At 34.7% G+C, this 27,456-nt stretch overlaps 1 protein-coding gene across 1 annotated transcript in view; it reads left to right on the plus strand.

Moving 5' to 3' along the window:
• Positions 1 to 27,456, plus strand: part of DST (dystonin) — a 614,637-nt gene that overhangs the window by 549,904 nt on the left and 37,277 nt on the right. Inside the window, exons 73-86 of the mRNA XM_042781628.1 lie at positions 1,337 to 1,555; positions 5,986 to 6,189; positions 11,466 to 11,697; positions 12,796 to 13,022; positions 14,035 to 14,157; positions 14,308 to 14,409; positions 16,965 to 17,066; positions 19,091 to 19,264; positions 19,615 to 19,770; positions 21,855 to 22,052; positions 22,399 to 22,527; positions 24,832 to 25,002; positions 26,423 to 26,578; positions 26,780 to 26,986. Coding sequence (XP_042637562.1) covers positions 1,337 to 1,555; positions 5,986 to 6,189; positions 11,466 to 11,697; positions 12,796 to 13,022; positions 14,035 to 14,157; positions 14,308 to 14,409; positions 16,965 to 17,066; positions 19,091 to 19,264; positions 19,615 to 19,770; positions 21,855 to 22,052; positions 22,399 to 22,527; positions 24,832 to 25,002; positions 26,423 to 26,578; positions 26,780 to 26,986 — 2,400 coding nt within the window. The remainder of the gene's footprint in view (positions 1 to 1,336; positions 1,556 to 5,985; positions 6,190 to 11,465; positions 11,698 to 12,795; positions 13,023 to 14,034; positions 14,158 to 14,307; positions 14,410 to 16,964; positions 17,067 to 19,090; positions 19,265 to 19,614; positions 19,771 to 21,854; positions 22,053 to 22,398; positions 22,528 to 24,831; positions 25,003 to 26,422; positions 26,579 to 26,779; positions 26,987 to 27,456) is intronic.

Consider the following 27,456-nt stretch of genomic DNA (forward strand, 5'->3'; position numbering starts at 1 on the left):
TTCTTGATAGGTATAATGGCCATTAAGGTTTGAGTCGTTGGATAGCTGGCAAAAAATAAGCATTCAATTAATAATAGCTGTTATTACCATTATTATCACTAAAAATTAATATTGTAAGGGTCAACTTGTTTATATGCTTCAGGAACATTTGGGCCTCTTAAGCTGAAACCAAAATAAGATATATATGGTTCTTTCTAATGCTGAAATCCATTCTGTATAAAGTCACAGTAAGCTACACAGGAAAACAATAAGCTGAATAATTAAGGAAGCCTCTAGTTTGTGTCATTTTAACAATCCTTAAAATGGATGGAAAACACTTAAAAGTGTTGGATTCCATTTATATTCCGACATCTGAGCAGCCTGAAGAAATTAATGTAGATTAGTGTTTTTGACAGGAAATATTCAGTGCCAAGAAAATGATACAAATATCTATTCTTAAGATCACATTTTAAAGGGTATATATTGCTTTCAAAGTATCCCATAGATAAAATTTTAGAATGCATACTATATATTACTACTTTTCTTATATTTACATTCCATAATGGTAATTCACTTGTTTATAACTGAATTTTTCCTCCATTATTTTTGCGAAGGTTTAGACGTGAAAAAATATATCAAATTTTTAAGAGACTCTGAAGGCAGATTCCCTCAGTTTGAAACCTGACCCTAGTACACTAACTGTGTGATCATGGGCAACTCATGTTACCTCTTTACACCTCATTTACTTCACCTAGAAAATGGGGATAAAATATGATACCTATCTCACTGAGTTATTTTGAAATTAAATTATTTATTACACATAAAACATTTATAATAGTGCCTAACATTTACTAATACTCAGTAATATTAGTAATATGAATGCTCAGTAAATGTTAACTAGTATCATAATCATCATCATCAGAAACTTCTCTGTTCCGTTCATGTCACTTTGTCACTTTTCCCTGTTTGTAGGAATATGTTTATAAAAAAGGCTCTCTAACTAGAATAGTGTTCCATTTTATTGAACCCAGATTTAAAATTTATTTTTACTACTTGAAGGTTTGTCTGTGTCTTACTTCTGCCTCACAGACCCTCAACTGCTCCACGGGAGAAAGATGAGGCACTCTGCTTCTGTAAAAATTTACAGCCTTAGAAACTCTTTGGCAGTCACTGTGAATGAGAATTGACTTGACGGCAGTGAGTTTGGCTTTTTGGAGATTATATTGATTGATTTAACATATATTTGTTGCCTTGGTACTCTGTGCCAGGTGTATACTACTGATCAAAGCATTCTGGAAAATGTGTGCTACTTGGCATGACCAGTTAAATACTCTGTATTCATCATCTTATTTTCTAGCAAAAACTAGACAAGGTATTGAAGAACTATGATACCATCTGCCAGATAAACTCAGAGAGGTATCTACAGCTAGAGCGAGCACAGTCCCTGGTTAACCAATTCTGGGAAACATATGAAGAACTTTGGCCATGGCTGACAGAAACACAAAGAGTCATCTCTCAGCTTCCTGCCCCTGCTCTCGAATATGAAACTTTAAGACAACAGCAGGAAGAACATCGGGTAAGCTCAGTGTAATAGAGAAGGTTGTATTCCAAGTTACAAGAGAATTGTGCTTTTTGTGGAATTTTTTAATGCTGTTGGACACCTTGGATGATTAGAACATGTTAGTAATATTGTATTCTGGTCTGCGTGATGTGCTTACCTTATAGTTGGTCATTGTCACAGTGAGAAGATTCATGTGGGTAGACCTCATTGTATGTGTCATTAATTATATCTCAATTTCTTTTGAAAAGTATCAGTTTAAGAACTGAGGGGTAGAAAAACTAAATTTTCATTTTAAAATTTTAAAGAATTAAGCTTTTCAAGTGCTTTTAATTTACCTATGTCGATTGAGTTTTACACCTTACCTATAGTAGTTACAGCCATTTAAAATGTAAATAAAGATTAGAAATATATAGAAGTGACATCACACAAGACCACTGATCTTAGAAAATATGTATGTTGCTGTTGTTAGGTGCCGTCGAGTCGTCTCTGACTCATAGTAACCCTATGCACAGCAGAATGAAACACTGCCCGGTCTTGTGCCAGCCTCATGATCCTTGCTATACCTGAGCCTGGAAAATATGTATCACATAGTCATAATGCCAAAATAGAAATATCATGAAAGCTAACTCTATGAAAAAGAAAAATTCTCAAGTGTAAAGACAGATTTTTTTCCCTCTCACCATATACATGCAGCTCTTTTTGAAGTACTTTGTTCCTGAAAGAACAGATGAGTATACTAAGTCCAGTTTACATCTGCAAATGTATCATGTTTTGACCATATATTAAATGGTATTATGAAGCCCTCATTTTAGTAGTCACTAAGATGTTAGCATGGCTTAAAATTTTGAAAAGGTTTGGGTAAGAGACTGTTCAAGGCCGTCAAAAAAAAAAAAAATCTAGAGTTCTTGCTATTTATGGTCTTCTGAACATACTTGCTTTCCCAGATCTGTACAAAATGTACTCTGAGACATGTATGTGTGTGTATGAGTGTGTGTAAAGTTTAACTCAGGTTACATTACATCATTCTTTGAAAAATGTGACGTAGTTAGTAATCTTGTTTGTTTACTTTTTTATGTACTGAAACATAAAAAACACATTGAAACTGAGGAATATCTCTAAATGAAATATTTGTTTAGAAGAGAGCTTTGGAGAACACTTTCTTTAATGCAAAATAGAAACGACATAGAGTTCTATCTGTATTCAGCAGGAAACAGACTTATACACTACAGAGAATTTAATTTTGGTATACAAGTTTGTTTGTGGCAGAAATCTTTTGCCTACCCACTGAATAATTTTTGATATGAAATACTCCATGGATTTCTTTTAGTCTGGGGTAATGTTGAATAACTTCATTCTTCCAAGCATAACATCAGATAGAAGAGAATGACCCATTTCTGAAATGAAAATTTCAAAATTGAGCTAATTTTCCTTTTTGTGAATAATGTTCAGATTTTCAAAACAAGTTGTTTGTTCACACTAAAAGATTTCCTGTTTCAGAATATTTGCAGTCTTCCATAACAGCATTTCTTCTTAAGTTCTTTGGCATCCTTTGATGTTTTTAGGAAGATCTTGGAATTTCTAGGGCTAGGAATTAAAAGTGGCTCTGAGGAGCATGTTACCAAGTGAAAGATATTTTGTATTCATACTAAGTGTCTCTAGCCTGACTGGACTCCTATATCAGTATGTTACCAAGACCCAGTGTGTCACATATGAGGCAAAAGACATCTCCTGTTGGGCCTCTTCCCCATGCACATACATACCCAAGTAGAAATCTAGTTAAGTGTTCTCTTGTCTGTCATGGAATGATCTAAAAAGACTAATCTCACTATTCCCAAAGCTCTAGTGTCTTGTAGTAGTCCTGCACAGATGGTACCTATCTGTATTCTAGGCAACTCAAGATATCTCAGTAGAGATCTCTCACTTAGTTAGAGAGTTTCTTGATAACTCAGTGTATAAGCTTGTTTTCCAAAGATGTCTTACAGAATATCGAAACTCGAACTATGTAACATCTACAGTTTCCTTTTCACATGAGATTGTGTATTAGATGTTATTACCACCACCACCTCCATTTTGTAAAGCAGCAGAAAGATATGATCTAATTATATGAAACAAACAAGCCAGAAACAGCAACAAAAAGAAAACTTCAGCCTGGAACACACAGGACCTAGATTCTAGGCATGACCAGACCACATCCTTATGTGCAGAATATTGCATTAGATACCTTTTTTTAACATTGAATTTGTTTTTATTTTACCCTTTTCCAAAAGGAGTTTGAGACAACCTTCTGACAGTCTTCAAAAATAGTGTATTATATAGGATATAGTTAATGATATAATATACACAGTTTCCTCAGAAGTTTCTCAAAAAGTAAAAATCTAGGTATGGGGCCTTCCTGGTGATTCTTATTGATAAATCATAGAAATGAAATTATAGGAAATGAGTGGTAGCATATCTCTAGACTACCTTTTTGAATGTAATTTCTCTCAAAGAAGCTTTTGTTAGGGGCTAGATAGCAAACAAGGAGCCCTGGTGGCAGAAGAATTTAGCTAAGCTAAAGGTTGGTAACTGTTGTTGTTGTTATGTGCCATTGAGTCGGATCCGACTCATAGCAACCCCTGCTTGGATTTCCGAGGCACTATCACTACAGAAGTAGATTGCCCCACCTTCCTTCCGAGGAGTGGCTAGTGGGTTTGAACTGCCAGCCTTCTGGTTAGCAGTCAAGTGCCCTAGGCACTACGCTACCAGAGCTCCCCAAAGGTTGGTAACTGGAACCCACCAAATTGCTCCATGGGAGAAAGACCTGGAGACTTGCTTCTGTAAAGATTAAAATGAAAAAATACCTAACCCATTGCCATCAAGTCAATTTTAACTCATAGTGGCCTTATAGGATGAGTAAAACTACCCCACAGTGTTTCCAAGGCTGTGAATCTTTACAGAAGCGGACTGCCACATCTTTCTCCCACAGAGCAACTAGTGGGTTTCACCCTTGTAGTTAACAGCCAAGCGCTTAACCACTGTACACTAGGGCTCTGTCACATGGGGTCAATGTGAATTGAATCAACTCTACAGCACTGAACAATAACAACATAAAACAAATAGTTTGGAGACACACTTTCTGCTGAGGATGAAGAACTGTTCATTAGAAAGCCTAATCAATTGTCTAGTACAAATGGAAGGCTTCTTAATGCTGCATTGAAACCTGTGGGTAAAGTCAGGTCTTCCCCTGGGAGTGGTGTTGGATTTGGCTTATGAAAAACTGCTTAATGGAGGCCCTAGAATACATGGCATGTGTAGATAGTCCAGCTTTGTTTAGGCTTTGTTTAGAAAGAGAAGCTCCATTGGATTACACAACTGACATTAGTATAAATATCATTGTATTTCTTGATTAGATGACAAAATATTCATATGTCACACAGTTTTCCTTAAGTACACCTTATAAATAACACTTGATATGTATCTGTGTATTTCATTTATGTATCCTTGAACATTTAAAAATAACAACTAGAAATAGATCTATTCATATATGTGTGTGTGTATATATATATAAAATACACGTCATATGTATACATAGAATACACATACCCACTAAACCGCTGTCATCCAGTTGATTCTGACTCATAGTAACCCTTTAGGGCAGAGAAGAACTGCCCCATATAGAATTTCCAAGGCTGTAAATCTTTACAGAAGCTGGTTGCCCCATCTTTCTCCCATGGAGTGGCTGGTGTGTTTGCCAACCTTTTGGTTACAACTGAATGCTTTAACCACCAGAGCTCCTTAAAATATACATAGAATATGTGACTACATAGAATAGATTTATACATAAATTTCTATTAGTCCACACATATAAATATGTTGCCTTGTGGGCTTATATCACTCTAACTTCCTTTTTTATATATATATATATATACACACACACACACACACACACACACACACATATATATACACACATATATATATATATTTTTTTCTCTCAGCATTGTTTCTGCCTTCTACTGAGCTTCCCTCCATTCTCCCTTTCTAACATTTTTGTATATATGATGAGTGTGCAGAAAGGGATACCAAGAGTTTTGGCTTGGTCTCTGTAGATTAGGGACATAGTGAGTTCCGAATCCTTTAATGTGTTACGACCCTTGGCTCATACTCTTGTCAAAATATGCTGCTCTTGGTTTGAAATGCATAATGAGCTGTGATTCATTATTTCAGTCCACCAGCATTTTTGTGCATACCCTAAAGAGTCTTTTACATGAGGAGACTGTTGTTTATTCTTTGTGTCAGGGCCATCTCCTTCTGGCAGAGTTGCATGAGCCATCATTTGTTAAATGCCTGTGGTGTGGAGGGTGTTTGTTTGGAGTTTCTTGCCAGCTGGATGCATTGATGGTGTAGACAGCTGTAATATGGAGGTGTGAGCCTGAGATCCTGAGAAGCTGTTTCGTTTGTTATAGCAACTGCGAGAGTTGATTGCCGAGCACAAGCCTCATATAGATAAAATGAACAAAACTGGGCCGCAGTTACTGGAATTGAGCCTTGAGGAAGGCTTTTCTATCCAAGAGAAGTATGTGGCAGCTGACACCCTTTACAGTCAAATTAAAGAAGATGTTAAAAAGAGAGCTGTAGCACTGGATGAAGCCATTTCTCAGTCTACTCAGGTAATCGTTCACATCATAAATATAATTGGGTTCCTTTGAACAGAAGAACATGGGAAGATGTTTTCCTGGATCTTTTTATTACATCCAACTAAAATTATTTATTACACTAATTTTGAGTACTGCTGTTTTTATCTCTTTAAGGTAATACTTGCTTCCATCCAGATTTCATGTTTTTCTACCTGGTTGTAGATATAATAAAAAATAATTTTCAATGACTTAAGATACATACAGTTGTCATCATTATTGAAATAATTTAATTAAATGTTCATCCTGCAGGGAATATAATATTTACCATTAAAACTCACTACCATCAAGTCAATTCTGACTCATAGCGACCCCCATTGGGTTTCTAAGGCTGTAAATCTTTACGGAAGTAGATTGCCCCATCTTCCTTCCACAGAGCAGCTTGTGGGTTTGAACTGCTGACCTTCTGGATAGCAGGCAAATACCTTATCCACTATGCCACCAGATTTTTACCCATTAGGAAAGATAAAAGAAAGTACATATATCATCAATAATAAAATACTTCCAAAAAGGCAGTAAGAAGAAAGACTGAGTGATAGATTGAATAAAAAGGAAATATATATATATATATATATATATATATATATATATAAAGTTGGAAATTGATTTTTTTTCCTTTTCTGAAAATATATTTTTTAAAGAATGTTAATTTTGAAATTACCTACAAATGCTCAGTTTTTAGTTTATTTTTTAATCAGTAGCTACACAGACATTAGTGTGGTCCATTTTCTATAACCAATGTTTCTTTAAACTTTGAGGACAGTGTAGAATCTATATTGAACAAGTTTTTATATCTTTGTATAATTGTCATAATACCTTTGCAAACAAAATTTTTAAATTCTTTCATGCATTTGATTATGTTTTTCACCATGAATTAAATACAAATTTCTGATCCAGTATTGGAGAATTTTTTTTGTTTAATTTTTAAACTTAAGGAATTCCTTTGAACTAATCATCACTCTTCATAGATTTTGCATTTAATAAACAACCTTTTAGAATTTCAAAATGATCAGTAAAAAATTAAACAATTAAAAACTTTTGATAGCTAAATAGTTTATTATATTTAATTTTTGAAGTTAATTTGTATTATGATAAGAAGAAACAACAGGTAAGTAAGATACTGTAAAACGCTGCTGCCAGGAGGCACAATTATATGCTAATACAGACTCTTTCTTTCTTTCTTTTTTTTTTTTAAGATTTTATTGTGCTTTGGTTGAAAGTTTACATAGTAAATTAGTTTTCCAATCAATAGTTCATACACAAATTGGCATTGATTGCAATCCCTACAATGTGTTTGCACTATTCCTGTCTCCTCCTTGGATTCCCTGTTTTCTTATCCCTCCCTTCTTCTCATATTTGGTTTTGGACAAATGTTGCCCTTTTGGTCTCACATAGTTGATTGTTCTAAGGAACACATTCTTCATGGGTGCTATTGTTTGTTTTATACTTCTGTCTGTTATTTGGCTGAAAGATGGCCTTTGGCAGAATCTTCAGTTTCAAGTTAGAAGGTTGTTTCAGGGCAATAGTCTAGAGGGTTCCTCTAGTCTCTTTCAGACCAGTAAGTCTTGTCTTTTATTTATTCATTTATTTACTTATTTTACTTTGAATTTTTTTACCCATTCTAATTGGGGCCTTCTATTGTGGTTTTGGTCAGAGTGGTTGGTAGTACTAGCTGGGAATCATCTAGATCATCTGGTCTTGGGTCAGAGGAAGATGTAGTTCATGTGGGCCATTAATCCTTTGGACTAATTTCTTCCTTGAGTCTTCATTTTTCTTTCTTCTCCTTTGCTCCAGGCAGAAAGCAAACAATAGTTGATTCTTAGGTGGACACTTGCAAGCTTCTACGACCCCAGATGTCACTCACCAGACTAAGATGTAGAACATTACCTTTATAAACTGTGTTTTGCCAGTTGACCTAGATGTACCCCAAGACCGTGGTCCCTAGCCTTCAAGTCCAGTGGTTCAGTCCCAGTGTCTACGTAGGTTTTATAACTGTGCCCCCTATGTGGTCTCTCTCTCTATATGAGTATACCTGCAGCATTTGCAAGTACGTACATAGAAATATCCACCACCATACCTATATATGTATGCAGGTATACCCTTGTACAACCTCCTTTGCCTATTTAGCATCCATATTTACCTATGTATCGACTCATAAATTGCTGTTAGTTATTATTGCTGTTGCAGGATTGTATATGTTCTAGCATTTGCTGTATTTATCCATTTTTCTTGTGTACCTGTCAGTGTCTTTCTTTGCCTTGGTCATGTTGTGCTGACTTCCCCCATGTTTAATTGCCTTTCATTTCACCAGAATTAACTCTTTTCTGCTATCTAGTTAGTCCATCTCATACCCCTCGCCAGTAACCATCACAAGAATGTTTCTTTCTGTGTATAAACCTTTTCTTGATTTTTTATAATAGCGGTCTCTTATATGTAATCTTTTGTGTTTGACTTATTTCACTCACTATAATAGCCTCCTGATTCATCCATGTTGCGAGATGTTTCATGGCCTCATCATCATTATTTATCATTGTGTAGTGTTCTACTGTACGTATATACCACAATTTGTTTATCCATCCATACATTGTAATATGTTATAGGTTGTTTTCATTTTTTTGCTATTGTGAATAATGCTGTGGTGAACATAAGTATGCATATGTCTGTTTGTGTCACAGATCTTATTTCTCTAGGACATATATGTAGGAGTGGGATTTTTGGATCATATGACATTTCTATTTCCAGCTTTTTAAACAAGTGCATTACTGTTTTCCATAGTGGTTGTACCATTTTTCAGTCCCACCAGCAGTGTACAAGAGTTCCAGTCTCCCTGTTACCTCACCAGTATTTGTTGTTCTCTCTCCCTCTCTATTTTTTTGTGATCACTGCCATTTTTGCTGAGTTGAGATAATATCTCATTGTGGTTTTGATTTGCATCTCTCTAATGGCTAATGATTGCAAGCATCTTTTCATGTGCTTAGCTGCTTAAATGTCTTTTTTGGTGAAGTGTCTATTCATGTCTTTTGCCCATTTTTTAATTGGATTATTTGTCTTTTTGTTGTTGAGGTGTTGAAGTTTTCTGTAACTTTTTGTGATTAGACCCTTGTTAGATATGTTGTAGCCAAAATATTTTTCCTAGTCTGTGGGTTCTCTTTTAACTCTTTTGGTAAAGTCTTCTGATCAGCATAAGTGTTTAATTTTTAGGAGATCCCAGTTATCTAATTTATCTTCTGCAGTTTGTGTGGTTTCAGCTATATTTGGTATTCTATTAATGCCATATATTAGGACCCCTAATGTCCCTGTTTTTTCTTCCATAATCTTTATAGTTTTAGGTTTACATTTAGTCTTTGATTCATTTTGAGTTAGTTTTTCTGTATAATGTGAGATATGGATCTTATTTCATTTATCTGAAAATGGATATCCAGTTTCGCCTGCACCACTTGTTTAAAGAAACATTCTCTTCCCCATTGAATGGATTTCAACCCTTCCTTGAAGATCAGTTGACCATAGATGGATAGATTTACTTCTGGGTTCTCAATTTTGGTACATTGTTCTCTCTGTCTGTCATTGTAGCAGGATCAGGCTGTTTTGCTTACTGTGATTGTGTAACAGTTTTTGAGATCAGGGAGTGTGAGGCCTCTCGTCTCCTCTTGTTTTCAATTTCCTGTCTTATATAGGTTGTTCCTCTTGATAATGGCTCACATACTAGGTTTTCTTTATTCTTTCTTTCTGAATGTTCCTTGGACATAATTGGTATCAAGTAATATATCCTATATTTTGCTGATTCAGCCTTCCCTCAATTGAATTCTACTCCTGTGTGCTTCCATTGAATTAAATCTGAAATTCCTAAAATTTTTCTGTTCATATTTTGGATTTGTAGTTGCTGAGGTTTTTTGTTTTGTTTTTTTGGTGGAGGGGGAGAGGAGTAACTGTTTCTAATTGCCTATTTATTTTATAATTTTGTTCTTGTATTATTTTCCTGAATTCTTTCAGAGTTTTGTCTGTGTTTTTCTTGATCTCTTAAAGGATCTTAAGTATAAGTCTTTAGAATTACCTATCCAAACCAAACTCACTGCCATTGAGTTGATTGAACTCACAGTAACCCCTCCTTGGGTTTCCGAGGCAGTATCTCTGTCGAAGTAGATTGCCCAATCTTCCTTCCAAGGTATGGCTGGTGGGTTTCAACCACCAGCCTTCTAGTTAGCAGTCAAATGCCTTAGGCACTATACCACCAGAGCTCAGATAGTTCCATTACCATTTCTTCCTAAGAATGGTTATTTTGGTTACTAGCTTAAGCCGTCTTCTCCTACTTCTTTGTGTGATTGGTGTTGTCTATCATCCCCAAGGCATTAAGGTGTTATTACATTTATTGATTGATTGTATGTTTGTTTGCTTTGCTCTGATTTTTTGTTTTGTTTTGTTTTGGTTTGATAATATCCAGGAGGAGTGAGTATACTACTTTGGTCACTAGTTTGACAATACTGGGGCATTCACTTTCTCTGGATGGGGGGGTTAGTAGCTGAGACTGTGAGCACAGGTCTCTGTTGGCTGGTTGTGTGAGCAGCTGAGGGTGGTCTGGGTAAGCATTGGCCATCATCTGTTGTCAATCCAGTGGCACAGGAGCATGTGGTTGTTGTTGTTATATGCCATCGAGTTGGACCCGACACTCATAGCAACCCCTCCTTGGGTTTCCAAGGCAGTATCACTACGGAAGTAGATTGCCCAACCTTCCTTCCAGGGAGTGGCTGGTGGGTTTGAACCACCAGCCTTCTGGTTAGCAGTTAAATGCCTTAGGCACTATGCCACCATGAGCATGTATTACCACTTGCCAAGTGAGTGAGGTGGCAGGTATGGTATGTGTGGCAGGTGAGCAGTGGGCTTGGTTGCTACCACTTGTCAGGTGGAGGTGTAGGGGATGGTGGCTGGGATGGATGGCAGGTGGGAAAGCACACAGGTTGGGTAACACATACCATTTCTTAATGAGTACACTCAATTATTTATAAAGAAACTAAGTTTGGTCTATATAAGTTGTGTGAATCAGCAAGGTACCTACAAGTTATTATTTTAACGTATATCTTCATGCACCAGCTGGATGTCTCTTTAGACAGATATGTTGCTCAAGGGACTGAGATTTTAATACTAAGACTAAATGCTTAATTGTGGCATTTTTTGTTTGTTGTTTGTTTTCATTTAAATTTCACATTGGGTATTACAGATAATTTTCCTTGTAAACAATTCCTATGTTTTACTCTTAGTTCCATGACAAGATAGATCAGATCCTTGAGAGCCTGGAACGTATCGTGGAGCGTTTGAGGCAGCCACCATCTATCTCTGCTGAGGTTGAGAAGATTAAGGAGCAGATCAGTGAAAATAAGAACGTGTCAGTAGACATGGAGAAGCTACAACCATTGTATGAAACTCTTAAACAGAGGGGAGAAGAAATGATTGCTCGTTCTGGGGGTACTGATAAAGACATATCTGCCAAAGGTAATATTTTTGGAATAAGGAAACAACTGAACTTTTAAAACAATTCTATAATTTCATGCTGTTTACTCACAGTCCAGTTCTATAACAAAATGGCAGCTCTTAGGAAAGGTATTACAAATATGATATGTTGTCGTTGAAGGACTGTGTACATAAATACCTTGTTAATATCATCCTGTGTGTGTGTGATATCAATTAGTTAAATACAAAGTATTCCATTATACACAAATTATATGTTATCCAGGCTTCTTAAACTAGTTGGGTAAAACATGAAGCTAATAAAACCATATCTAGGGATTTTTGTTCTTATTACTGACTACACTCCCTTTACATAAAATGAATTCCATCTCCCATCCATGACCAACAAAATGATGACCATGACCACAGTGAACCATTTAGAGATATGAGCTGGAGACCAAAACGGAATGTCTGTGTATAGGTTAGTTGAAATTTGTGGTAAGTGTAGTCTAGAACCATGTCCAAAATACATACTCTGCAATGTTGTATTGCTTGGACTGAACAGAGGACTTTATTCTTGCTTTGAAGAGCATAATTAAATAATAAACTTTGACATAATTTTTTCACTTTCTTTGGGATTAGGGTCAGCCTTGTTCAACTTGGAAACTCATGAGTCTATTCTGAGCTCACTTAGCTTTGAGCATCCAGTTTTGTCAGGAAGAGCTTTGGTTTAGGAGGAGGAAGAAACTCTCAGGTCTTGCATTGTCCAGGATAGGCTCTTGGGCCCAATGATACCCACTAAACCAAAAAGCCAACTCACTGCTGTCAAGTTGGATCTGACTCATAGCGACCCCTCCTTGAGTTTCCGAGGCAGTATCTCTACAGAAGTAGGTTGCTCAATCTTCCTTCTGAGGAGTGGCTGGTGAGTTTGAACTTCCAGCCTTCTGGTTAGCTGTCAAATGCCTTAGGCACTATGCCACCAGAGCTCCTATGATACTCACTAGACTAGAGTCCATCAAAATTTGGCACAGTTTTAGACACTTAGCAAATTAAATCAGTACTTAATGTATGAACTAAAATGGTCTGCTTTATTGCTCAAGTTGAGCTGACATACAGAACTGTTGATACTGTTTGTTCCCATAGCTGTTCAAGATAAGCTTGACCAAATGGTTTTCATTTGGGAGAATATACATGCATTGGTAGAAGAAAGGGAAGCTAAACTATTGGATGTAATGGAACTCGCAGAAAAGTTCTGGTGTGATCACATGTCATTGGTAGTTACCACTAAAGATACTCAAGATTTCATCCGGGACCTGGAGGATCCTGGAATTGATCCTTCAGTGGTGAAACAACAGCAGGAAGCAGCAGAGGTAAGCAAAAAAATCTCATTCCAAGTTAAATAATAAGCTGTGGCATAATGAAACATGGATTGCTGTGGCTAGTGTTAGGAATTATGCTTAAAATTTATTTGGTTCTAAAAAGGAAATGCATAGTGATATGGTATGAGGTAGGGTACAACCATAAATTTCACACGGAGAGTGTATTTTTTAAGAAATGTCTCTCCATTTCTACTGTTTATGCCTTACTTCAGAGCCTTGCTATCTCTTTTGGTTTCCAAAGTAATTCATAGTATATCCTTGTCTGCTGTGTCTCCATCCTTGACAAACTTCTAACCTAACTTCTAATGGTAAGTATGACTTACCATTGCTTACAACTCTGTTTTTCCTGATAGACTGTGAGCTCCTTGAAGAGAACAACCACATCTATTTCTTAGTATCCCCAATGTTTAGGGCTTGGTTCATGCTTGTTAAATGTTTATGGGATGAATAAATATATTTAGCCAAGAAGATGAAAATATAAAGGGAGACTACTGCATTTATGTTGCAATTTTTTTTTATAGTTTACATTCCCTCTGGTAATGACATAAAATGTAAATCCAAGATTAAGTTATCTTAACCCCCACCAAAAAAGTTATCCTAAGTCTAATAAATATACTAATTTATATAAAATCTTTTAATTCATATTTTACTTCTTTGCATTTTAAATGTATATTGTCAAATTACTTGAAAAACAAAGTTTTCCTATGCTTTTCAATATTGTTGATAGATCTTTTTAAAAATTACTTCTGATATTTGTTACATGGAATAATTAATATTTGTAATTTTTGGCATTTATTATTCAAGGATGCTTTTTATTTAAATTTTTTTTCCTGTTTTTTCTTGATGAAAACATTTATTACAGTAACTTAGAAAACAGAAAGAAAATAAAAACTGACCATAATTCCACTGCTGGAAATAACTACCATTAATATCTTTGTGCTCATCTTTATAGTTTTAATGTGGTGTTCCTTAAAATTCCAAGGCTATTATTTTCTTTTTCTAGTCCATAAGGGAAGAAATAGAAGGACTTCAGGAAGAGCTGGATATCGTTATTAACCTGGGTTCTGAACTCATCTCCGCATGTGGGGAACCTGACAAACCCATCGTCAAGAAGAGCATAGATGAGGTACCACTGGGTATTTTCTACTCTTGACAGAATGCTTTTTTTTTTTATTTAGTTAACTGAAATATATTTATTCACTAAAATATATTTAATAGAAGTAGTTGGGAATATATATGAACTAGGACTAAAATAATTCTAATATTTATGTGATAGTTAAATGCAGCATGGGATTCTCTAAATAAAGCTTGGAAGGACCGAGTTGATAAACTTGATGAAGCCATGCAAGCTGCTGTTCAGTACCAAGATGGACTGCAGGTAAGGGGGCTATAATGTTTCTGCTGGTCTTAGCTAGAAAGTATAAGTATACTAACTGATACTTACAAATTCACACATTGGCACCACCCCAAGACTGCAAGTGTGTTTGCAGTTGTGAATAAATGCATTCCTACAATTGTCATTGGTTACTTCATATTTTGCCTATTAGAATATGTTTCTAGGAGCTCTGGTAGCATATTGCCTAAAGCACTTGACTGCTGACCAGAAGGCTGGCAGTTCAAATCTACCAGCCACTCCTCGGAAAGAAGGTTGGGCAATCTAATTCCATAGTGATACTGCCTCGGCAACCCAAGGAGCGGTCGCTATGATTCGGGTCCAACTCAACGGCACATAACAACAGCAACAACAAAACATGTTTCTGACACTTAAGTATAGACTCATATATACCAATGTATATATATATATTCAGTGAAATTTAGTTTGAAAACAAATATTTTAATATGTTTTTTTTTTAATAAATGAAAGTAAATGTTCCCACACTATACTCTTCATAAATGGCTCAACACCAGACAGTGAAATGGAACTGAATCTGAGTTTTGTTCTAAAATTGAGTGGAATAAGATGAAAGGGGTAAACACTATCTAAAAATATCACCACGTTTAACTGAAGTCAGAAGTAAAGAAATTTGATCTGAAGCCAATGTTCTCCATGTACTAAAATAGATTTCTATTATATTAGATCATAATGTGATGTGTAAAGTGTTTTCTTCTTTTCCACATACATAATTACTTTTAATAGTTCTTTTTCACAACTGTGAAGGATCCTCATTCAGTTCTTTAACCATTTTTAAGTTTTTTAATACTAAAAATTCTCATGCCATCTGAGGTCAACACAGGGGTATTTCTCTCTCTGCCATCCTTAACTTTGTTTCTTTGCTGGCAAGAGTTTAATCTGCCATACTTGCTACCATATGGAAGAAACTTTTCTAAATATTTCCATAACACCAAGTAAATATTATTTTTAGAGTTCAGATGAGAAGAACTTTTCCTTTTTGATTACACACCCCATGTCTATAGTTGTAGAAATAAATATAACAAACAAGGGTTTATGCCAGCTGAAAAATGTTTTGAACTGTGGAAATATATGAAAAAATTCAATGCAAATAAAACCTTACTATGACTCCTCACCCCAACCTCCCCACCTCCACCCCCTTTTTATTATAACAATAATGGTAATTAATTGGATAGGTATCAGTGAATGCAGTGGTCAGTAACTAAAATGTGCTCCAGCCCTCTGTAAGTCTGGATCAGGATTTTTGCTTACCTTTGGTAAGGTATTTAGTTGTGCTCTCTCCCATGGCAGGAGCTCTGGTAGTGTAATGCCTAAGGCATTTGACTGCTAACCAGAAGGCTGGTGGTTCAAACCCACCAGCCACTCCTCAGAAGGAAGATGGGGCAATTTACTTCCATAGTGATACTTCCTCGGAAGCCCAAGGAGGGGTCGCTATGAGTCAGATCCAACTCGATGGCACATAACGACAACAACTCTCCCATGGCTGAAGATGGTACCACCACCATCTACAGTCGTTTGATGTCAGGAGCTATTAACTATAGGAAGCTGTAGGCAAAACTCCACAGACTGTGTAATCTCTTTACCACTACTAGGAAAAACAAGGGACACATCATAGGTCCTGTTGCTTGTACTTTAGTATCATCACCTATTTCTTGAGTAACTGTAGCTAGATGTCAAAAGCTCCAAATGGAAGGTTTCAAGGTTTAATTGCAAAGTAAAATAAATTTTATTTTCTAGGTTACTGCTTAAGTTTTTAGTTAGCGTTTATTTATGATAACTTAAAGATAACCAGATTTTTTTTCGAAGATACGTATATATTTTACAATGTGGTCTGGCAACTTTAAGTTTTGTTTAAAATGCAAGATAATTTTGTTTTGCATTCGGTACCTGAAAATACGTGAATTGAGCCCTCTTTGAATGTTTATATTACCTAAAAAAGAATCAAAAATAGAAAATCATGAGGTGTGTATTACAATTCAGAATAATAATCTTAATACTAATCATTTGTATGTGTAGGAATTTGGTGCATATCTAAATAACATGTAAGGGTTTCACTGAGCCAAATATTTTGTTAAAGTGATGATAAATTTCTTGCTTTATTAATAACCAGATGAGGTTGAATCTTTTTCTTTCAGTGTACAATACACAGGCTGCCTTTTAGGGGGATGTAAAAGCATAAAAGAATTTCATTTTGAGTGATTTAATTTACAAAAAAAAATTGTTAATTTGTTGTTGTTGTTGTTGTTGTTTGCCGTCGAGTCGACTTGTGTTTGAAAGTTCTTCTATGAAGAAAGAATTTCCTTTGAGAATTTGGATGCAAGATGAGACTTAACATTTAGTTCATGTTTGGAAACAAACGTTACACTGTGCTACACTTATTTCAGTAAAAATCCTAATTTCCTATAAACTTAGGCTAATACCATAATGTCTTTGTAGATTTAGGAGTATACTCCTCTATACCACCAGAAATGTAAAAATCCAAATGTGCTATTATATAACACATGCACCCATCTGTTTTTCAGGCAATATTTGACTGGGTAGATATTGCTGGTGGTAAGTTAGCTTCAATGTCACCAATCGGAACAGATCTTGAAACCGTCAAGCAGCAGATTGAAGAGCTAAAGGTATGGGTCAAGGGTAACTAATTTAGCAAATACTTCCTTGCATTTTTAAGTTCTTGATTCAAGGAATTCTTTGTACAGATTTATTTCTTTTACATAATTGAGGATTTACATTTTAATTATGAAACTGGTTAGCACTTAGAATGTTGTCTGGTGAATAGTAAAGCGGTGTATAAATAGTACTTATTAATTAATAAGTGAAATAAAGTACTAGTTTTTTATGAAATTAATACCTGTTCATTATTAAAAAATCAGAAAATTAAAAAAATAATGAAATAGAACTTCTTAATTAAAAAATTTAAAGCCACCCAAAATGCTATGCATCCAGAGGCAAATACTCATAAGACTTCAAGTCTCCTTATGTTGGGGCTGGGGGATGGGTGTGTGTGTATGTGTCTATACATCATACACATATTTTGTTTATCTATCTATCTATCTATAAAAGACACTTTATAAATAAGGGATCATACTGTAAGGATTTTTATAACTTACTTTTTTTATTCAATAGTGTCTTATTTTTACCAATACACATACGGTAAAATTTTTATGTTCTTCAGGATCTTCTGATTAATTCATTTAGTCTAACAAACTAAAGACATATTTATATATGTATAATTGTGATTCCCAGAGTGATTGTTTTTTAATTGTTTTTTTGTTTCCCCACCTGCTTTCCTTTGTAATTTTTGCTTTTGTGGCTGTTGATGTCCAGCTGTGAAAATGGCTGGAGTAGTTCCTCTTTAAATTCCTCTGTACTGATGATCGTTTATCAAAGTGCAATCAGCTATTTCCTTCCTAATTTAAGTCCTCATTCACAGAAGGAGACAGCACACCTTTTCCAGTTAACTCACTGGATTTTTTCAAAACCCAATGCTAAACCTACTGCCATTAAGTTGATTTCTGATTCATAGCTTCCCCATAGAACAGAGAACTGCCCCACAAGATTTCCAAGGCTGTAAATCTTTACAGAGCAGACAGCCACATCTTTCTTCCATTGAGCGGCTGGCAGGTCCAAACATTTCAGTTAGCAGCCAGGGATCATGGAACTGGCTCAGGACCGGGCGGTGTTTCATTCTGCTGTGCATAGGGTTGCTATGAGTCAGAGACAATTCGATGGCACCTAACAACAACATCAATGATTTTCATATAGCAGGCTGTTATGAGTTTAGATGCCATCTCATCCATTTACTAGCCAAATGCCCCTGTGCAAGTTGTCTTACTGGTCTCACTTTTGTGACTTTAAATTGAAGATAAAATTATTTCCCTTAATTAGTTGTTGAGAGTACCTTGTATATAACATAACAAGTGCTCAATACACTTTAGTTATTATTTTTTAATTATTATTTTCATACATTAAAAGATATTTAAGGAACTACTCAGCCATTAATTAATATTGCAGATTAAAATCAATGGGATAGTTAATGAAAGAATAATTTCCTATTACAAGCAACCATTTGCTAAATTGTTACTTGGCAAAGCCAAGATTAAACATGCATCAGAAATTTAGAAACCACCAGGAGGGAGAATAATGATATTTTTTATTAGGAGTGGGTAAAACATAGGAATAACTAAATGTTAGTAAACACAGAACAGCTACCGTAGATATAAAATTAATAGTGCATTCAAGATATGTGTATGTTTTAGAGCAAGAAATACTTGCATTTTTTAGAGAAGTTTTTTTTAGATTTATTGTAAAATTCACTGAATGTATGTAATTGGAAATTGGGAAAAGTTCAGTTTTGAAATTTGTTAACTCTTCATTATAAAGAACAAAAAAAAATGAAATATCAAAATTACAAATACAAACATCTTTCTGTTAGAAAATGTTGAATAAAAGGATTCTCCTTATATTTTTTCTTCAAATTCTTTATCGATGTGTTAGACTGTGTTGGATTTTTATTCTGCTTCATCTCGCTCCCCCAATTTCAAGTGTGAATTAGAATAAAGATCTAACACATACAAATTTTTTGTTTAAAGTTACTGATTTCTGAAAAATTTCCCATCTTTGTTTCTCTTTTTTAAAAAAATAGCAATTTAAGTCAGAGGCCTATCAACAACAGATAGAGATGGAAAGACTGAACCATCAAGCAGAGCTTTTGGTGAAGAAAGTAACAGAAGAGAGCGATAAACATACTGTTCAAGATCCATTAATGGAGCTGAAATTGATATGGGATAGCTTGGATGAGAGAATTATTAACAGACAGGTAATTACCAAGACTTGTTAAGAGAGTATAAATTTTCAGTTTCATGTATTAATGTAAAAAAATTATTAAAATAAAATTAGGCACTTATGTGAATAAACTTTTGAAGACCCTGAATTCCCTTGTTTCATTAGAACTCTTCCTACATCTCAAGTGCCTTTTTTTATATATATAAACTACAGAGGAAGAGATTCAAACATAAATTGTACGAAGTAAATGATGACTAGACCTCACTGGATATGCTTACAGACATATACAGTATATAACAAGTGATTTTTGCCCCAGTTTTATAAGTGTGTCATTCATAATATCAAATTCATTAATGATTTTCTTCCTTTCCACTTTTTCTGTAGCATAAGTTGGAGGGAGCTCTGTTAGCACTGGGGCAATTCCAGCATGCCCTGGATGAGTTATTGGCATGGCTGACCCACACCGAGGGCTTGCTAGGTGAACAGAAACCTGTTGGAGGAGACCCAAAAGCCATTGAAATTGAACTTGCCAAACATCATGTATGTATTTGTTATTGCTTATTATGTTTTATCTCTATGCAGAGTTTATCCTAACATTTAACAGTCTTTCATAGACTTTTAACATTCAAATTAATAGTGGTATCTTCAGAGTGCTAAATCCTAATCTTAAATTGTTCTTTATTATCAAATAGCAAATATTTGATTATTGTACCAGTTTATTATAATTTTTTAAATGAAAGAGAGGTTTCAGCACTTTAAGATATTATTATGTAGTTTTTATTATTCTTGCATTTGTCTTTCTTTAATGCTTCTTCCCTCAGTAATTGTTCCTTAATTTAAATAGTTCTTTCTCTTTTACCTAGTTCTCTGTCTACATTTATTGTCATTGCTGAACCATATCTGATTTAGCAATTAGAACTTATTTTCTATAATAAATGTTTAGATGGAAATCTGGTTTGTTATTTGATGTCTACATTATAACTATGCTAAAAGCAATAAAGACTGACCAGACTGAGTCTGCATAAAAATAAAATAAATTCGTTCTCAGAGTATGAGTTTAGAGATGTGTTTACATTTTCATACTTAGCAACTGTCTTGAAAATCAGTGACCTTTGTACAGGGTAGTAGAAATGGAAGGAGGCTCCTGTTCCAGTTGTTTTGGCAGGGCATGGGTGGGACCTTTTCATTCTGTTTGTCTTTCTTCGAGCAGTTAGAAATGGCTCATTTTCTCTTTTCCTTCGTTTTCCAGAAACCAAAAGTTAGAGGACTTAGAATTCCCAGCACAGTTGCTGAAGGAAAGGAGGGAGTTTCTGCCTCTTTCCTTCTTTCTTCTCCTGCTGCTCCTGAACTCTAGCATATGGTGCAGGACTCGGACTATTTGGAAGAATAAATTTTATAGAATTATCTTTTATTGATCTCTGACATTTTGAAAGTGATTCCTATGGTTAACATATCAAAGTCCGTGCTTTCTGTACAGACAGGTTCTTGCTCACTTGGTTTTATAGTCTTTGAAAAACACTCCCTTGCCAGATGGCTCATGAAATGAGTGAATACAGTGAGAGAAACAGTGATCTCAGATAGTTGCTCCTCTTCCCTGGAAATCGTCTGTGGTCTGGATTTGCCTCCAGATGTGTGATGTCTTCCGTAAGGCCAAGAGATGATGTACCTTTTCTTTACCATTGTTTGCCAACCCTGAGTCAGTGAATGTAGGATAGGATTATGATCAACTCTTGGTAAGATCAGAGGGAAGTTTCTTTTGGTTTTCAAAAATGCAACCACAGTTGTCTTGAAAGGCAACTATTACCAAGGCTGTATTTATTCTATAAAGTGTAATTCTTTTTAGTGTAAGAAATTAATGTTTTAGTCTTAGGATTGCTCTCTGTGCTTATGTCTCTGGCCCAAGTTTAGTGTATATAAGTAATATTAAGCTATTCTTATATTGCTATTGTATAAAAGTAAGCCATTATTTACCGGCATCTATATAGTAAGCATTTTGTATATGTATTTTCTACTTAAAAAAAAAAATCTAACAGTGGAATGCTGTGCTTGAGTATCTTTGACATACAGTGAAATCTCTTGAGTGTTGAGGCCACCCAGGATTCCTGTCAACTTAGAAGTTAATCCTAGCATCCTTCCAGCAAAAAAGATACAAGAATTGTCTATGCATATTATTTTTTCCCCTTTCAGTATGCTAATTATAAAATATGGTACTATATATCTTGAGAAGTATATTAATTTCATATTTGAAAATGAATATATAGGAGTCAGAAAAATCCTGTCTCTTGAATTAATTATTTAAGACATGAGATTTAAGTTCAATTAAAATGACCTTGGATCAAATGAAAACTATTAGAACCTTTTAATCATAATCTCTATATACTTAATGTCACCATTTGCAAGATGATTCTAATAGGAAGAACTGGGCAAATATTGTCACATAATCATTTTAGGAATGTTAATAGACTAACTTTATACCTAGGGAAGCTGTAAAGTTAAAGAAAAATCTATCATTTTAAAACTTTCATTAATATTAAAATTCTACATATATGATATTGTTTCAGCATTCAAAATGATGTTAACATGTTACAAACTGGTTAAGCATGATGCTACCTTAATCTTTTCAGGTGCTCCAAAATGATGTATTAGCCCATCAGTCCACAGTCGAGGCCGTTAATAAAGCAGGAAATGACCTAATTGAATCAAGTGCAGGAGAAGAAGCAAGCAACCTTCAAAACAAGCTAGAGGTTTTAAATCAACGCTGGCAAAATGTTTTAGAAAAAACAGAACAAAGGAAGCAGCAGCTGGATGGTGCCTTGCGCCAGGTGAATAAGATCATAAATTCTGAAACTTTCTATAGCATTCAAGACCGAAATAGCATGGAATTCTTTAATTCGTTTGTAGTCCTTGTTTAATTTTTTTATACCTCAAGGAGAGAGGTAAAAATAAGTGGGATAAAGAATAGAACAGACCAGAATGCAGATCTCTAGTTCTTAGCTTAATACTCTTATCTATTAGTGTTTCCCTGATGAAAGACAGGGCAAATCTAGTGGCACCTGGCTGTTCTTAAGTATGTGTAGAGGCTTAGAACTCTGCAATTATTTGAACATTGTCTTCTGCTAGAAAGACAAAATGCTTAGGGCCCAAACTTAAAACTTTCTATCACTTTAGGCCAAAGGGTTCCATGGTGAAATTGAGGATCTGCAGCAGTGGCTGACTGACACAGAGCGTCATCTGTTGGCATCCAAACCTCTAGGAGGTTTACCAGAAACAGCCAAGGAACAGCTTAATGCCCATATGGTAAGTATATTATTTCCTACAGTATTAGCTTCAGATTAAGAAACTGTCTGACCATGTTGTGTTTATTTATCCTATGATAAATGAATCATAGGAAAAAATTTAAAAGGTATACAGTTTTATAGTGTTAAAAACAACATCATTCATAGATTAAAATTTTCAAGTCAGAACCTATTTTTTATTTCAAATATTAATGTGTCAAGATATGAGGAGAGATTTTAGAAGTTTAGATATTTTGTAGAAGCAAACCTCCCAGAAGAAATAACAAGCTTGTATGGGTAGTAATATAATGTTGTGTAAATTTTAAAGTGTTATGCCTTGAATGAAAAGAAAAATGGGAAAGTAATCAAAATTGGCTTTAAAATGAGTGGTGTGAACATTTGATAACACCACCTAGTTTCATAGAATACTAGAAAATGAATTATTGTTCTATTAAATGAAAGTTGTTTGTTTTAATGGTGATGAGGCCTTGTCTTCAATTTAATACCTATACCAGTTATAGACAAAGGGAGGCTTGTGCTTAATAGTCCTGTGTGGAGTATGGGGTCTGTGGGTTGTTCCCATCCAAATTATTTTGCATTATCAACGCTTAAGAAAGAGAGAGGACAATATATGAAACATGAGACTCTTGACTGTCTTCCATATAAATGATGGCCTAATTAAATTTAGAATCCGTTTGATTTATTGACACGTCCTTTTCATTCCCCATTGTAATTCAGCTCTAATGGATCTAGGAGAAAACAGTCTGTCTCACATTTTGAATACTATTCCTCTCATTTTTATACTTAAGAATTTGCATCAGAAATATGTTTTTAAATATTCAAATGATAATAATTAATATATTTGGAAATAAAAGTAGAAATACTTACGGATTTGGCCAAAGAAGTGGACCCCACTAATACTGTTGAATACAAGATACTGCATTATCAGTAACAGCAAACACTAATCTACAGGTGGATATGTAGGTAGGCAGGTATGGATAGACAAATGGGGATATACTCACAACCATACATAGGTTTGGCAAATGATATTCCTGCATATGTATTTGTATGTGCTATAAAAATGTCCATACGTGGTTTAGGCATGACAGGAAGCAAAATTAGGATAGCTTCTTAGCCACAAAAAAGAAAGAAAGAAAGAAAGAATTGGACCACACTGTATATTAAAATCTGCACTCTCTAGTATATTTCTAACATTATTATAAGATCTTAATAAGATTGCAGTTATTTGGAAACAATTTTGAATTTATCTATGGAGAGGAGATAACCATCATGTCAATGTCGTGAAGTAAAACAGCAGACAAAGGATATATTTATTTCAAAATTGCAATAAATAGTTCAAATAAGTCATATTAATCCAATAAAGAATTTTATAGAAATCTTTAAGATATATTCATTATTTCAGGAAACTGTTGTGTGAGTTTACTAATAACATACTGAAAATATTATTTTTGTGAATATACTAAAAAAAAAAAACACTGAATTACACTGTTAGTTAAACGGTTAATCTTATGCTATGTGAATTATATCTGGATATTAAAAATACAAAGTCAAAATGTTAGTGAGACATAAATATATACTTTTTCATTGTGAACTGTGATTTGACCCACATAATAAAAAATTAGTAGAATAAAACTAGTCTCAGTTTTTTTGAATGAAGTTTAACTTTTGTTTCATTGGTCTTAAATTCTGAATTTGTTTAAGCAATGTTTTCTTCTATTCTCTATAGAACATTCATAATGCATTTCAGTTAGAAGCTTTAAAAATGTTATAATGAGAATAATATTCAGAGTATCAGAAGTTTGACTTCTATATTCCAAAGTCTGAATAACATAAATGTCTTCTATTCTGGGCCTTTACTTTTCTAACCATTGCATTTTTCTCAGTGCAGGATTAAATCATACCAACAAAGTGTCACAGTCACTTAATATAGTTGTAGGAAAGACCTAAAGAGCCCCTTTCTTTAATAGAGAAGAAACTGAGGCTTAGTGATGTTGAATTACTTGTCCAAAGTCACACAGCTGATGCTGTCAGCTATCTTGATAGCATTTAAAATGTAGCTTCACAACCCTGGCATGCCCGAATGGATTGATGGTGAAAGCACCCTTTCAAAGATTTTTCCACACACAGAGTATGACTGTTGGTTTGAGTATTGTTTCAAACAGTGAGATGTTCAAATGTGTTAGGATCTGTTTGCCAGATAGAGATGAAAATATATTAAGGGTTTTGGGACTGATGACCTGAAAAAACAGGACTCTCAGATCTTACTCTCTCAAAAATTATATAACTTGGGGGTGTCTCAATATAGGAAATCTGTGCTGCCTTTGATGTTAAAGAAGAAACATATAGAAGTCTGATGGAAAAAGGCCAGCAGATGCTTGCAAGATGCCCCAAATCTGCAGAGACAAATATTGACCAAGACATAAATAACCTGAAAGAAAAATGGGAATTGGTGGAAACAAAACTCAATGAAAGAAAAGTATGTGCTTTATGATGGAATCAATGTTTTGGTTGTTGTATTTCATGGATATTGCTTTATTTTTCGGTAGAACTGTCAGAAGTAGAACTTTTAATAATCCATGTTTATATCTTCTTGTATACATTTGAGAATTTCATGGGGTCAGTTGAAAATAGTATTGTCTTAATACAGCAGAATAGAATTAAAGAATCTCTTCAAATTTAAGATAAAGCTATATTATAGATTGTAAGAGCTCTGGTGGGGTAGTGATTAATGCATTCATCTGCTAACCTAAAGTCAGCAGTTAGAATTCACGAGGTAATCTGCTTCCATAAAGATTGATGGCCTTGGAAATCCTATGGGCAGTTCTACTGTGTCCTATAAGGTTGCTGTGAGTCTGAATCAACTCTATAGCAATGGGTATGATACTATAGATTAAATTGAACTCTCCAGTGTATTTTTAAATGTATGAACCATCAAGTTCTCAGTTGTTAAATAATTCTATTCTAATCATACTTACTGAGCAAAAAGCTGTGTATAGAGGGAGGGAGAGAGGGAGATCAAGAGAGTGATGTGATTGTGTATGTATTTCATAAACACTTAACCAAAACAGAAATCCAAGGAAGGCTAGAATTTATGTTGCCTTATGAATGTTTTACTTTTTTTCACATTCTTTAACCCACAAAAACAATAATGTAAGAAGTCTTAATGCTATAAGAAACATAGTAGGTTAGGAATTCTATAGATAATATGCCATCTAACTGATAGGCATAATGACTATTTCATTCATTTTTAAAAATATTTTACTGTGTTTTGTGTTACAAGTTTACACAAAAAATTAGGTCCCCATTTAACAATTTTTATACAGATTGTTCCATGATATTGGTTACAGTTTTCACAATGTGTCAGCATTCTCATTTTTTCCATTCTATTTGTTCTGTTTCCATCTATCTAATGTCCTTTGCCTTCTCATCTTTGCTATTGGGTAAATGTTGCCCATTTGGTCAAGTACAGTTGATTGTTTAAGGGAGCACATTCCTCATGGGTAATATTGTTTATGTTGTAAGCCAGTCTATTATTTGGCTGAAAGAAGAACTCTGGGAGTGGCTCATTTCCAAGTTCAAAGGGTAACTTATGGTGATGGCATTTCATACTGTTTTGACCCTGTAAATTAACTATATGAATGTCATTTTTTCTTTTTGACAGATTGTGCTTAGAAACTGAATTCTGTGGTTAATTGCCAAAAACATTTCACCATACTCAAATAGGTTTATTTTGCCAGTATTTCAGTGAAGGCCCTTACATTCATAAACTGTTTAGTTAGTATAGATTGTACATGAATAAAGTGGAGATGTGAAGGAAATCTGCCAGAGAGTGATTAAACTGAAAAAACAACAAACCTCTTAAATATCATCAAATACTAAATAATCTGTCTTTGCAGACTAAACTGGAAGAGGCCCTCAATTTGGCAATGGAGTTTCACAATTCTCTCCAAGACTTCATCAACTGGCTGACACAGGCTGAACAGACGCTAAATGTTGCTTCTCGGCCAAGTCTTATCTTAGACACAGTCTTGTTTCAAATCGATGAACACAAGGTATGTAGTGACTGGGATAGATAAGGTTCTTCTTTCAGACCTTTTAGACACTGGGTTGTTTCAGTGTCAAGAGCATGAACTTGACAGTTGGAAAGTTTTGATTTGTCCTTTAAAATAATTTCAGCTTATGACATTAGAGCCATTTATATTATAAACCAATTTTTCACATGTTTCTATTTATGCCCTTTTTTTTGGGGAAAGGTCTTTGCCAATGAAGTAAATTCTCACCGTGACCAGATAATAGAGCTGGACAAAACTGGAACCCACCTAAAATACTTTAGTCAGAAACAAGATGTTGTCCTAATAAAGAACCTGCTTATCAGTGTACAGAGTCGATGGGAAAAAGTGGTTCAACGATTAGTGGAAAGAGGAAGATCTTTGGATGAAGCAAGGAAGAGGGCCAAGCAGGTAAACCTGACAGTAAATCAGTTTTAGCTGTTGAAATGTATATGATGTCATTAAAATGCTTTCTTGCCAGATGAATTAGGTATAATAAATAATGGCAAGGAGCCATGATATTATTTCTTAAAGAGCCATGGCCTAAATTTGGATGTTCACATCTTCACTTTTTGAACTTTCAGAAGCTTTAGACCTTTGGGACTAATTTTGAAAAAAACTGATTATAAATTGACTTCATTGTTGGGCTGTTACGGCCTGAAAGGAGACATCATTTTTGGTTTTGGTTTTTGTTGTTGTTTTTTTCTGGCCTTTCATCCTCCAGTCTTATGCTTGGAGCAAGGCATCATAGTTTATTATATTGCTATCCTCTGCTTAATTCCTTAGCTAAACTTTCTTCAGAAACTGTCAACTAAAGCTGGCCTTATTCCTCCAGATGGAACCTTTCTGAAAAGGCCAGTTCTGTGTCTGAGTTGGTTGAC

Source organism: Orycteropus afer, unplaced genomic scaffold, assembly GCF_000298275.1.
Source record: "Orycteropus afer afer isolate SDZICR_OR568_19922 unplaced genomic scaffold, OryAfe1.0 scaffold00140, whole genome shotgun sequence".
Lineage (NCBI taxonomy): Eukaryota > Metazoa > Chordata > Mammalia > Tubulidentata > Orycteropodidae > Orycteropus > Orycteropus afer.